Source organism: Sabethes cyaneus, chromosome 2 (genome assembly GCF_943734655.1).
Source record: "Sabethes cyaneus chromosome 2, idSabCyanKW18_F2, whole genome shotgun sequence".
Classification (NCBI taxonomy): Eukaryota; Metazoa; Arthropoda; class Insecta; order Diptera; family Culicidae; genus Sabethes; species Sabethes cyaneus.
Window position 1 is genome coordinate 71,094,389 of NC_071354.1, and position 15,085 is coordinate 71,109,473.

General features: G+C 51.3%; 1 protein-coding gene across 1 annotated transcript in view; it reads left to right on the top strand.

The window, feature by feature from the left end:
• LOC128733533 (frizzled-like) overlaps positions 1–14,234 on the top strand; it is a 103,285-nt gene extending 89,051 nt beyond the window's left edge. The window contains exon 5 of the mRNA XM_053827184.1: positions 12,689–14,234. Within this exon, the coding sequence (XP_053683159.1) occupies positions 12,689–13,227 (539 nt within the window). The 3' untranslated portion in view covers positions 13,228–14,234. The remainder of the gene's footprint in view (positions 1–12,688) is intronic.
• Positions 14,235–15,085: the final 851 nt, after the last annotated feature.

The following is a 15,085-nucleotide window of genomic DNA, read 5'->3' on the forward strand; positions in this document are numbered from 1 at the left end:
TGACAGCTGTTTTCTGTCTAAATAACTAACTAACTAAATAACTAACTAACTAACGGCTTTCTGCATCTTTTCTATTATAAGATAGTTATTTCCTGTATGCTTTCGTCTGTTTTCTGTTTAACTTCTGTTTGTTGTATATATGTTTGTTGTCTGTTCATCTGACCGTCTGTCCATCTTATCGTCTGCGCATCTGTCAGATGGACAGACGGTTAGATAGACAGAAGGTCAGAAAGACAAACGGTCAGATGGACAGACGATAAGATGGAGAGCTGGTCAGATGAACAGACGGTAAGATGGACAGACGATCAGACGGACAGACGATCAGATGGACAGACGATCAGATGGACAGACGGTCAGATGGACAGACGGTCAGATGGACAGACGGTCAGACGGACAGGCGGTCAGATGGACAGTCGGTCAGATGGACAGACGGTCAGATGGACAGACGGTCAGATGGACAGACGGTCAGATGGACAGACGGTCAGATGGACAGACGGTCAGATGGACAGACGGTCAGATGGACAGACGGTCAGATGGACAGACGGTCAGATGGACAGACGGTCAGATGGACAGACGGTCAGATGGGCAGACGGTCAGATGAACAGACGATCAGATTGACAAACGGTCAGATGGACAGACGGTCAGATGGACAGACGGTCAGATGGACAGACGATCAGACGGACAGACGATCAGATGGACAGACGATCAGATGGACAGACGGTCAGATGGACAGACGGTCAGATGGACTCAGATGGACAGACGATCAGATTGACAAACGGTCAGATGGACAGACGGTCAGATGGACAGACGGTCAGATGGACAGACGATCAGACGGACAGACGATCAGCTGGACAGACGATCAGCTGGACAGACGATCAGATGGACAGACGGTCAGATGGACAGACGGTCAGATGGACAGACGGTCAGATGGACAGACGGTCAGACGGAAAGGCGGTCAGATGGACAGTCGGTCAGATGGACAGACGGTCAAATGGACAGACGGTCAGATGGACAGACGGTCAGATGGACTCAGATGGACAGACGATCAGACGGACAGACGATCAGATGGACAGACGGTCAGACGGACAGACGATCAGACGGACAGACGATCAGATGGACAGACGGTCAGATGGACAGACGGTCAGATGAACAGTCGGTCAGATGGACAGACGGTCAGATGGACAGACGGTCAGATGGACAGGCGGTCAGATGGACAGACGATCAGATGGACTGACGGTCAGATGGACAGACGGTCAGATGGACAGACGGTTAGACGGACAGACGGTCAGATGGGCAGACGGTCGGATGGACAGACGGTTAGATGGACAGTCGGTCAGACGGACAGACAGTCAGTTGGGCAGACGGTCAGATGGACAGACGGTCAGACGCACAGACGATCAGATGGACAGACGTTCAGATGGACAGACGGTCAGATGGACAGACGGTCAGATGGACAGACGGTCAGACGGACAGACGGTCAGATGGGCAGACGGTCGGATGGACAGACGGTCAGACGCACAGACGATCAGATGGACAGACGGTCAGATGGACTGACGGTCAGATGGACAGACGGTTAGACGGACAGACGGTCAGATGGGCAGACGGTCGGATGGACAGACGGTGAGATGGACAGTCGGTCAGACGGACAGACAGTCAGTTGGGCAGACGGTCAGATGGACAGACGGTCAGATGGACAGACGATCAGTTAGACAGACGGTCAGATGGACAGACGGTCAGACGGACAGACAGTCAGTTGGGCAGACGGTCAGATGGACAGACGGTCAGATGGACAGACGGTCAGACGGACAGACGATCAGATGGACAGACGGTCAGATGGACAGACGGTCAGATGAACAGTCGGTCAGATGGACAGACGGTCAGATGGACAGACGGTCAGATGGACAGGCGGTCAGATGGACAGACGATCAGATGGACAGACGGTCAGATGGACAGACGATTAGATGGACAGACGGTCAGACGGACAGACGATCAGACGGACAGACGATCAGATGGACAGACGGTCAGATGGACAGACGGTTAGATGGACAGTCGGTCAGACGGACAGACAGTCAGTTGGGCAGACGGTCAGACGGACAGACGGTCAGATGGGCAGACGGTCGGATGGACAGACGGTCAGACGCACAGACGATCAGATGGACAGACGGTCAGATGGACTGACGGTCAGATGGACAGACGGTTAGACGGACAGACGGTCAGATGGGCAGACGGTCGGATGGACAGACGGTTAGATGGACAGTCGGTCAGACGGACAGACAGTCAGTTGGGCAGACGGTCAGATGGACAGACGGTCAGATGGGCAGACGGTCGGATGGACAGACGGTTAGATGGACAGTCGGTCAGACGGACAGACAGTCAGTTGGGCAGACGGTCAGATGGACAGACGGTCAGACGCACAGACGATCAGATGGACAGACGTTCAGATGGACAGACGGTCAGATGGACAGACGGTCAGACGGACAGACAGTCAGTTGGGCAGACGGTCAGATGGACAGACAGTCAGATGGACAGACGATCAGTCGGACAGACGATCAGATGGACAGACGGTCAGATGGACTGACGGTCAGATGGACAGACGGTTAGACGGACAGACGGTCAGATGGGCAGACGGTCGGATGGACAGACGGTCAGACGGACAGTCAGATGGACAGGCGATTAGATGGACAGACGGTCAGATGGACAGACGGTCAGATGGACAGACGATCAGATGGACAGACGATTAGATGGACAGACGATCAGATGGACAGACGGTCAGATGGACAGACGATCAGATGGACAGACGGTCAGATGGACAGGCGATTAGATGGACAGACGGTCAGATGGACAGACGGTCAGATGGACAGACGGTCGGATGGACAGACGGTTAGATGGACAGTCGGTCAGACGGACAGACAGTCAGTTGGGCAGACGGTCAGACGGACAGACGGTCAGATGGGCAGACGGTCGGATGGACAGACGGTCAGACGCACAGACGATCAGATGGACAGACGGTCAGATGGACAGACGGTCAGATGGACAGACGGTTAGACGGACAGACGGTCAGATGGGCAGACGGTCGGATGGACAGACGGTTAGCTGGACAGTCGGTCAGACGGACAGACAGTCAGTTGGGCAGACGGTCAGATGGACAGACGGTCAGATGGGCAGACGGTCGGATGGACAGACGGTTAGATGGACAGTCGGTCAGACGGACAGACAGTCAGTTGGGCAGACGGTCAGATGGACAGACGGTCAGATGGACAGACGATCAGTTAGACAGACGGTCAGATGGACAGACGGTCAGACGGACAGACGATCAGACGGACAGACGATCAGATGGACAGACGGTCAGATGGACAGACGGTCAGATGAACAGTCGGTCAGATGGACAGACGGTCAGATGGACAGACGGTCAGATGGACAGGCGGTCAGATGGACAGACGATCAGATGGACAGACGGTCAGATGGACAGACGATTAGATGGACAGACGGTCAGACGGACAGACGATCAGACGGACAGACGATCAGATGGACAGACGGTCAGATGGACAGGCGATTAGATGGACAGACGGTCAGATGGACAGACGGTCAGATGGACAGACGATCAGATGGACAGACGATTAGATGGACAGACGATCAGATGGACAGACGGTCAGATGGACAGACGGTCAGATGGACAGACGGTCAGTTGGACAGACGGTCAGATGGACAGACGATCAGATGGACAGACGATTAGATGGACAGACGATCAGATAGACAGACGGTCAGATGGACAGACGGTCAGATGGACAGACGGTCAGATGGACAGACGGTCAGATGAACAGACGGTCAGTTAGACAGACGGTCAGATGGACAGACGGTCAGATGGACAGACGATCAGATGGACAGACGGTCAGATGGACAGGCGATGAGATGGACAGACGGTCAGATGGACAGACGGTCAGATGGACAGACGATCAGATGGACAGACGATTAGATGGACAGACGATCAGATGGACAGACGAACAGATGGACAGACGGTCAGATGGACAGACGGTCAGATGGACAGACGGTCAGATGGACAGACGGTCAGATGGACAGACGATCAGATGGACAGACGGTCATATGGACAGGCGATTAGATGGACAGACGGTCAGATGGACAGACGGTCAGATGGACAGACGGTCAGATGGACTGACGGTCAGATGGACAGACGGTCAGATGGACAGACGATCAGATGGACAGACGATTAGATGGACAGACGATCAGATGGACAGATGATCAGATGGACAGACGGTCGGATGGACAGACGGTCAGATGGACAGACGATCAGTTAGACAGACGGTCAGATGGACAGACGGTCAGATGGACAGACGGTCAGATGGACAGACGATCAGATGGACAGACGGTCAGATGGACAGACGGTCAGATGGACAGACGGTCAGATGGACAGACGGTCAGATGGACAGACGGTCAGATGGACAGACGGTCAGATGGACAGACGGTCAGATGGACAGACGGTCAGATGGGCAGACGGTCGGATGGACAGACGGTTAGATGGACAGTCGGTCAGACGGACAGACAGTCAGTTGGGCAGACGGTCAGATGGACAGACGGTCAGATGGACAGACGATCAGTTAGACAGACGGTCAGATGGACAGACGGTCAGACGGACAGACGATCAGACGGACAGACGATCAGATGGACAGACGGTCAGATGGACAGACGGTCAGATGAACAGTCGGTCAGATGGACAGACGGTCAGATGGACAGACGGTCAGATGGACAGGCGGTCAGATGGACAGACGATCAGATGGACAGACGGTCAGATGGACAGACGATTAGATGGACAGACGGTCAGACGGACAGACGATCAGACGGACAGACGATCAGATGGACAGACGGTCAGATGGACAGGCGATTAGATGGACAGACGGTCAGATGGACAGACGGTCAGATGGACAGACGATCAGATGGACAGACGATTAGATGGACAGACGATCAGATGGACAGACGGTCAGATGGACAGACGGTCAGATGGACAGACGGTCAGTTGGACAGACGGTCAGATGGACAGACGATCAGATGGACAGACGATTAGATGGACAGACGATCAGATAGACAGACGGTCAGATGGACAGACGGACAGACGGTCAGATGGACAGACGGTCAGATGGACAGACGGTCAGATGGACAGACGGTCAGATGGACAGACGGTCAGATGGACAGACGGTCAGATGGACAGTCGGTCAGATGGACAGACGGTCAGATGGACAGACGGTCAGATGGACAGACGGTCAGATGGACAGACGGTCAGATGGACAGACGGTCAGATGGACAGACGGTCAGATGGACAGGCGATTAGATGGACAGACGGTCAGATGGACAGACGGTCAGATGGACAGACGATCAGATGGACAGACGATTAGATGGACAGACGATCAGATGGACAGACGGTCAGATGGACAGACGGTCAGATGGACAGACGGTCAGTTGGACAGACGGTCAGATGGACAGACGATCAGATGGACAGACGATCAGATAGACAGACGGTCAGATGGACAGACGGTCGGATGGACAGACGGTCAGACGCACAGACGATCAGATGGACAGACGGTCAGATGGACTGACGGTCAGATGGACAGACGGTCAGATGGACAGACGGTCAGATGGACAGACGGTCAGTTGGACAGACGGTCAGATGGACAGACGATCAGATGGACAGACGATCAGATAGACAGACGGTCAGATGGGCAGACGGTCGGATGGACAGACGGTTAGATGGACAGTCGGTCAGACGGACAGACAGTCAGTTGGGCAGACGGTCAGATGGACAGACGGTCAGATGGGCAGACGGTCGGATGGACAGACGGTTAGATGGACAGTCGGTCAGACGGACAGACAGTCAGTTGGGCAGACGGTCAGATGGACAGACGGTCAGATGGACAGACGATCAGTTAGACAGACGGTCAGATGGACAGACGGTCAGACGGACAGACGATCAGACGGACAGACGATCAGATGGACAGACGGTCAGATGGACAGACGGTCAGATGAACAGTCGGTCAGATGGACAGACGGTCAGATGGACAGACGGTCAGATGGACAGGCGGTCAGATGGACAGACGATCAGATGGACAGACGGTCAGATGGACAGACGATTAGATGGACAGACGGTCAGACGGACAGACGATCAGACGGACAGACGATCAGATGGACAGACGGTCAGATGGACAGGCGATTAGATGGACAGACGGTCAGATGGACAGACGATCAGATGGACAGACGGTCAGATGGACAGGCGATTAGATGGACAGACGGTCAGATGGACAGACGGTCAGATGGACAGACGATCAGATGGACAGACGATTAGATGGACAGACGATCAGATGGACAGACGGTCAGATGGACAGACGGTCAGATGGACAGACGGTCAGATGGACAGACGATCAGATGGACAGACGGTCAGATGGACAGGCGATTAGATGGACAGACGGTCAGATGGACAGACGGTCAGATGGACAGACGGTCAGATGGACAGACGGTCAGATGGACAGACGGTCAGATGAACAGACGGTCAGTTAGACAGACGGTCAGATGGACAGACGGTCAGATGGACAGACGGTCAGATGGACAGACGGTCAGATGGACAGACGGTCAGATGGACAGACGGTCAGATGGACAGACGATCAGATGGACAGACGGTCAGATGGACAGGCGATTAGATGGACAGACGGTCAGATGGACAGACGGTCAGATGGACAGACGGTCAGATGGACAGACGGTCAGATGGACAGACGGTCAGATGGACAGACGATCAGATGGACAGACGATTAGATGGACAGACGATCAGATGGACAGATGATCAGATGGACAGACGGTCAGATGGACAGACGGTCAGATGGACAGACGATCAGTTAGACAGATGGTCAGATGGACAGACGGTCAGATGGACAGACGGTCAGATGGACAGACGATCAGATGGACAGACGGTCAGATGGACAGACGGTCAGATGGACAGACGGTCAGATGGACAGACGATCAGATGGACAGACGGTCAGATGGACAGACGGTCAGATGGACAGACGGTCAGATGGACAGACGGTCAGATGGACAGACGGTCAGATGGACAGACGGTCAGATGGACAGACGGACAGACGGTCAGATGGACAGACGGTCAGATGGACAGACGGTCAGATGGACAGACGGTCAGATGGACAGACGGTCAGATGGACAGACGGTCAGATGGACAGACGGTCAGATGGACAGACGGTCAGATGGACAGACGGTCAGATGGACAGACGGTCAGATGGACAGACGGTCAGATGGACAGACGGTCAGATGGACAGACGGTCAGATGGACAGACGGTCAGATGGACAGACGGTCAGATGGATAGACGGTCAGATGGACAGACGATCAGACGGAGAGACGATCAGATGGACAGACGGTCAGATGGACAGACGGTCAGATGGACAGACGGTCAAATGGACAGACGGACAGACGGTCAGATGGACAGACGGTCAGATGGACAGACGGTCAGATGGACAGACGGTCAGATGGACAGACGGTCAGATGGACAGACGGTCAGATGGACAGACGGTCAGATGGACAGACGGTCAGATGGACAGACGGTCAGATGGACAGACGGTCAGATGGACAGACGATCAGTTAGACAGACGGTCAGATGGACAGACGGTCAGATGGACAGACGATCAGATGGACAGACGGTCAGATGGACAGACGGTCAGATGGACAGACGGTCAGATGGACAGACGGTCAGATGGACAGACGGTCAGATGGACAGACGGTCAGATGGACAGACGGTCAGATGGACAGACGGTCAGATGGACAGACGATCAGATGGACAGACGATTAGATGGATAGACGATCAGATGGACAGACGGTCAGATGGACAGACGGTCAGATGGACAGATGGTCAGATGGACAGACGGTCAGATGGACAGACGGTCAGATGGACAGACGGACAGACGGTCAGATGGACAGACGGTCAGATGGTCAGACGGTCAGATGGACAGACGGTCAGATGGACAGACGGTCAGATGGACAGACGGTCAGATGGACAGACGGTCAGATGGACAGACGGTCAGATGGACAGACGGTCAGATGGACAGACGGTCAGATGGACAGACGGTCAGATGGACAGACGGTCAGATGGACAGACGGTCAGATGGACAGACGGTCAGATGGACAGACGGTCAGATGGACAGACGATCAGACGGACAGACGATCAGATGGACAGACGGTCAGATGGACAGACAGTCAGATGGACAGACGGTCAGTTGGACAGACGGTCAGATGGAGAGACGATCAGATGGACAGACGGTCAGATGGACAGACGGTCAGATGGACAGACGGTCAGATGGACAGACGGACAGACGGTCAGATGGACAGACGGTCAGATGGACAGACGGTCAGATGGACAGACGGTCAGATGGACAGACGGTCAGATGGACAGACGGTCAGATGGACAGACGGTCAGATGGACAGACGGTCAGATGGACAGACGGTCAGATGGACAGACGGTCAGATGGACAGACGGTCAGATGGACAGACGATCAGACGGACAGACGGTCAGATGGACAGACGGTCAGATGGACAGACGGTCAGATGGACAGATGGTCAGATGGACAGATGGTCAGATGGACAGACGGTCAGATGGACAGACGGTCAGATGGACAGACGGACAGACGGTCAGATGGACAGACGGTCAGATGGACAGACGGTCAGATGGACAGACGGTCAGATGGACAGACGATCAGACGGACAGACGATCAGATGGACAGACGGTCAGATGGACAGGCGATTAGATGGACAGACGGTCAGATGGACAGACGGTCAGATGGACAGACGATCAGATGGACAGACGATTAGATGGACAGACGATCAGATGGACAGACGGTCAGATGGACAGACGGTCAGATGGACAGACGGTCAGTTGGACAGACGGTCAGATGGACAGACGATCAGATGGACAGACGATCAGATAGACAGACGGACAGATGGACAGACGGTCAGATGGACAGACGGTCAGATGGACAGACGGTCAGATGGACAGACGGTCAGATGGACAGACGGTCAGATGAACAGACGGTCAGTTAGACAGACGGTCAGATGGACAGACGGTCAGATGGACAGACGATCAGATGGACAGACGGTCAGATGGACAGGCGATTAGATGGACAGACGGTCAGATGGACAGACGGTCAGATGGACAGACGATCAGATGGACAGACGATTAGATGGACAGACGATCAGATGGACAGACGAACAGATGGACAGACGGTCAGATGGACAGACGGTCAGATGGACAGACGGTCAGATGGACAGACGGTCAGATGGACAGACGGTCAGATGGACAGATGATCAGATGGACAGACGGTCAGATGGACAGACGGTCAGATGGACAGACGATCAGTTAGACAGACGGTCAGATGGACAGACGGTCAGATGGACAGACGATCAGATGGACAGACGGTCAGATGGACAGACGGTCAGATGGACAGACGGTCAGATGGACAGACGGTCAGATGGACAGACGGTCAGATGGACAGACGATCAGATGGACAGACGATTAGATGGATAGACGATCAGATGGACAGACGGTCAGATGGACAGACGGTCAGATGGACAGACGGTCAGATGGACAGACGGTCAGATGGACAGACGGACAGACGGTCAGATGGACAGACGGTCAGATGGACAGACGGTCAGATGGACAGACGGTCAGATGGACAGACGGTCAGATGGACAGACGGTCAGATGGACAGTCGGTCAGATGGACAGACGGTCAGATGGACAGACGGTCAGATGGACAGACGGTCAGATGGACAGACGGTCAGATGGACAGACGGTCAGATGGACAGACGGTCAGATGGACAGGCGATTAGATGGACAGACGGTCAGATGGACAGACGGTCAGATGGACAGACGATCAGATGGACAGACGATTAGATGGACAGACGATCAGATGGACAGACGGTCAGATGGACAGACGGTCAGAAAGACAGACGGTCAGTTGGACAGACGGTCAGATGGACAGACGATCAGATGGACAGACGATCAGATAGACAGACGGTCAGATGGACAGACGGTCAGATGGACAGACGGTCAGATGGACAGACGGTCAGATGGACAGACGGTCAGATGGACAGACGGTCAGATGAACAGACGGTCAGTTAGACAGACGGTCAGATGGACAGACGGTCAGATGGACAGACGATCAGATGGACAGACGGTCAGATGGACAGGCGATTAGATGGACAGACGGTCAGATGGACAGACGGTCAGATGGACAGACGATCAGATGGACAGACGATTAGATGGACAGACGATCAGATGGACAGACGAACAGATGGACAGACGGTCAGATGGACAGACGGTCAGATGGACAGACGGTCAGATGGACAGACGGTCAGATGGACAGACGGTCAGTTGGACAGATGATCAGATGGACAGACGGTCAGATGGACAGACGGTCAGATGGACAGACGATCAGTTAGACAGACGGTCAGATGGACAGACGGTCAGATGGACAGACGATCAGATGGACAGACGGTCAGATGGACAGACGGTCAGATGGACAGACGGTCAGATGGACAGACGGTCAGATGGACAGACGGTCAGATGGACAGACGGTCAGATGGACAGACGATCAGATGGACAGACGATTAGATGGATAGACGATCAGATGGACAGACGGTCAGATGGACAGACGGTCAGATGGACAGACGGTCAGATGGACAGACGGTCAGATGGACAGACGGACAGACGGTCAGATGGACAGACGGTCAGATGGACAGACGGTCAGATGGACAGACGGTCAGATGGACAGACGGTCAGATGGACAGACGGTCAGATGGACAGTCGGTCAGATGGACAGACGGTCAGATGGACAGACGGTCAGATGGACAGACGGTCAGATGGACAGACGGTCAGATGGACAGACGGTCAGATGGACAGACGGTCAGATGGACAGACGGTCAGATGGACAGACGGTCAGATGGACAGATGGTCAGATGGACAGACGGTCAGATGGAAAGACGGTCAGATGGACAGACGGTCAGACGGACAGGCGGTCAGATGGACAGACGGTCAGATGGACAGACGGTCAGATGGACAGACGGTCAGATGGACAGACGGTCAGATGGACAGACGGTCAGACGCACAGGCGGTCAGATAGACAGTCGGTCAGATGGACAGACGGTCAGATGGACAGACGGTCAGATGGACAGACAATCAGATGGACAGACGGTCAGATGGACAGACGGTCAGATGGATGGACGGTCAGATGGACAGACGGTCAGATAGACAGACGGTCAGATGGACAGACGGTCAGATGGACAGACGGTCAGATGGACAGACGATCAGATGGACAGACGAGCAGATGGACAGACGATCAGATGGACAGACGATCAGATGGACAGACGGTCAGATGGACAGACGGTCAGATGGATGGAAGGTCAGATGGACAGGCGGTCAGATGGACAGACGGTCAGATGGACAGACGGTCAGATGGACAGACGGTCAGATGGACAGACGTTCAGATGGACAGACGGTCAGATGGACAAGCGGTCAGATGGACAGTCGGTCAGATGGACAGACGGTCAGATGGACAGACGGTCAGATGGACAGACGATCAGATGGACAGACGGTCAGTTGGACAGACGGTCAGATGGACAGACGGTCAGATGGACAGACGGTCAGATGGAAAGACGGTCAGATGGACAGACGGTCAGACGGACAGGCGGTCAGATGGACAGACGGTCAGATGGACAGACGGTCAGATGGACAGACGGTCAGATGGACAGATGGTCAGATGGACAGACGGTCAGATGGACAGACGGTCAGACGCACAGACGGTCAGATGGACAGACAGGGGTATTTATTCTTATAAACTGATTGATCGGATTTAGAAACATCAAACTTTTTCCCTGTTTCCAATTTCGACCAGTGCGCGAAAGTTAAGTGTTCGTAAATCTGATAGCATGTATTAAAAGGCGTAAAAAAATTTATTCAGTATATGTTAAATTTTAAACAAACTTTACATAATATTTGTTAATGCTAGTTTTGGGATAAAGTATAGTTTAGTAAGGCTACTGTGGTTAACTGATCGAGGCCTTATTAACATCCGTTCAGCTTTAAGTGTAAATTGAAAAATCCACAAAGAAAAAACAAAACTCAAACCTGTAGGCAGCGATATAAAGCAACGTTTACAACTGATCTTAAATATTCTGTTTGATTCTGTTTTTTTATAAATTCTGAAGTCACTCTGATAATTAGACGGCTTCTAAAATTTATCATTTTATATCATTGCATGTAATTAATACATATTATTACATGTAATTAATACATCTTAAACCTTACAGTAACTACAGGAAAAGGCGGTTCAGCGTATTTTTTTATAAACCTTAGAGTGATATCTCTATTATAATATTCCTACCATTGCAACAATGTAGTTACAGTGCTACCACCATTTAACGGTCTCGTTCCGCCTAATTACGATGTTAAGTTTGCTCGGAACATCAAAACTTAGCCATAATTACAAATGCTTCGTTAATTGCGGCACCAACGAGCTTTGATTATGCGCACACGCAGTCACCTTGAGCCGCGCAGCATAACCGACTGGATGGCGGTGAAACCGTGGTGACAACAGGTAATAATTTTCGTTTTCTTCTTTCCGTCTCTTTGTAGGTGACGTCCTATCCGGGGTGTGTTTCGTCGGTCAGCTGGATACGCACTCGTTGGCCATGTTCCTGCTGATTCCACTATGCATTTACCTGTCGCTGGGAGCGATATTCTTGCTGGCAGGATTCGTATCCCTGTTTCGAATCCGAACGGTGATGAAGCACGATGGCACCCGCACGGACAAACTGGAACGGCTAATGCTGCGGATAGGGTTCTTCAGTGGGCTGTTCATTCTGCCAGCGCTTGGCTACTTGGGTTGTCTGTTCTACGAGTTCTACAATTTCGACGAATGGATGATCCAGTGGAACCGTCAGATGTGTCGGATCTTTTCTATTCCCTGTCCGGCTACCAAGTATAACAGCAACATGGTGCCAGAAGAGGAGAAACCAATCTTCCATATCTACATGGCTAAGTATGTTTGCTCGATGCTGGTCGGTGTCACCTCCAGCGTTTGGCTTTGGTCCGGTAAGACGGTCGTTAGCTGGAGGCAATTTGCCGAACGGTTGCAGGGCAAGGACAGTCGCAGTCGAGGAGCCTACGTCTAGTAGGACCAGGAACTGAAATTAGCGAGAGGAGTCGTCCATGGCCGTCGTCGCTGTATTTAAACTACGCTTGAGAAGATTTCTACCACCAATTTGGCCGACATCACGGCGCGGTTGGTATCATTTCACCGAAAGAAAGCGGCTTCTGGACTGGCTTTTTTTTCGAACCAAGGTTAATCATTTGATGCCAAAACAATAACAGATTTTGAGAGCCAGCACCGGTCGTGCAGTCAGATACTGCGAATCGGATCCTAATGCTGGTTAGTGTACATTTAAGAAGGATCAAACGTAATTAAGGCGAAATTTGTCAGTAGAATTTATTCACTCTAGCTACTTAATAAACGATTAGATACGTAGAAGGCAAATAATCAAAACCGAAAGGAAATATTGTATGCTGCTGTAAATGTAGATTGACTTTGTGTATTTAAACCAAGAGGCGCAAAGCTTCACCAAGATGTTTTTCATGGCCAAGATACTTATGATTTAGTATGTGGAAATACTATCCCACACATTCTATAGTATTTTGAGAACATATTAACACCCATAAGCAGCTTGAACAAAACTTCCCAAAAAATGCCATGCATCACGTAGGATCATCAAATCCCGTATAAAATGTAGAATGCTTCAACAACTCCTAGAAATAAAAACAACACACCTTCTGTGGTTTTATCCGCACTTGGATAAACGTCATCTTATCTGTAAAGAATTCAACAATTTTCTGTTGAGAATACGAATATGTTAAGTTTCAGTAAGTTAAACATAAGTTCAGTCGATTAGTCAAAATAGTTTAGTTGTTTCATGAATAACTTTGCTAGTTAAGAAATCGGCTTCGACCTCTAACCGGTAGAATTTAGTTAGCTAAGGTGATCGAACTGTGTCATACGAAAACAGACTGTGCATAAGAGGATACACATGAGATATTTTATTGTTTCAAATGATTGTAAAAAGTAATTTTAATTATATACCTACCTAGAAGTTTTTTAAGGAAAACTCGTTTCAAGAGAAGCAATGTAACAAAATATGCGAAATTATACACCGTCGTTGGTAATACTCTTAAGAAACCTCTTTAAAAAAATATAAAAATGAAATAAATTGTTTCGTACAACTTATTCATCCGCTTGGTTTTGCTGAAACAAAGCTTGTTGTGTCCTCCTATCGGTTTTTCGCGATCCCGTAATCATCATCATCTGCCGAGGCCATTGTTTTGCCATCCAGTCAGGTGCTAAAAAATTGTCTTGTTCGAGCAGCAACAAAAAATCTTGCGGAAGAAAAACGCACCATATCGATAGCATGTTGTTTATCCGGTAACAAAACGAAGAAGATGACGATAATGATGATGATAGAGTCCGCTAACCTGCTGCTGCTGCTGCTTCTCTAGCCTCTCTTTCTCGACACTTGCAATTGTTGCCCGTGGAAACGTTGCCTGCAGAGCGCGATGCAGTGATGGAGAGATTGGCATATTGTTGATCATAGCGCGGGCAACAGGGAAAACTTGTTTAATAACGTTCTGTTGTCAGTTACGTTCATGATTCTCGGAATGCGCTTTTTGGATCCAAGACGCTCCCAGTGGAACAGGTGGAGGAATTAATAATGAAATTAGCAGTAAATTAACTAATCAACCATTCCCGGTTGAAAACAAAAAAACCGTTGGTTTATCTATCTTTCTGCATTAGGTGTTACCCGGAAGGAGAAAAAACTAGAAAAGTTTGTATGTCACTTGTGACTACTCAGTGTACATTAGCTTAAAACATAGTCTTATAATTAACAGCCTTTGTAAATAAAAACGGCAGCATCTGTTTTAGATACTTCTAATGGGATAATTATCTTCCAGTTGGCCTCGATATATGCAGCGCCGAGGCGT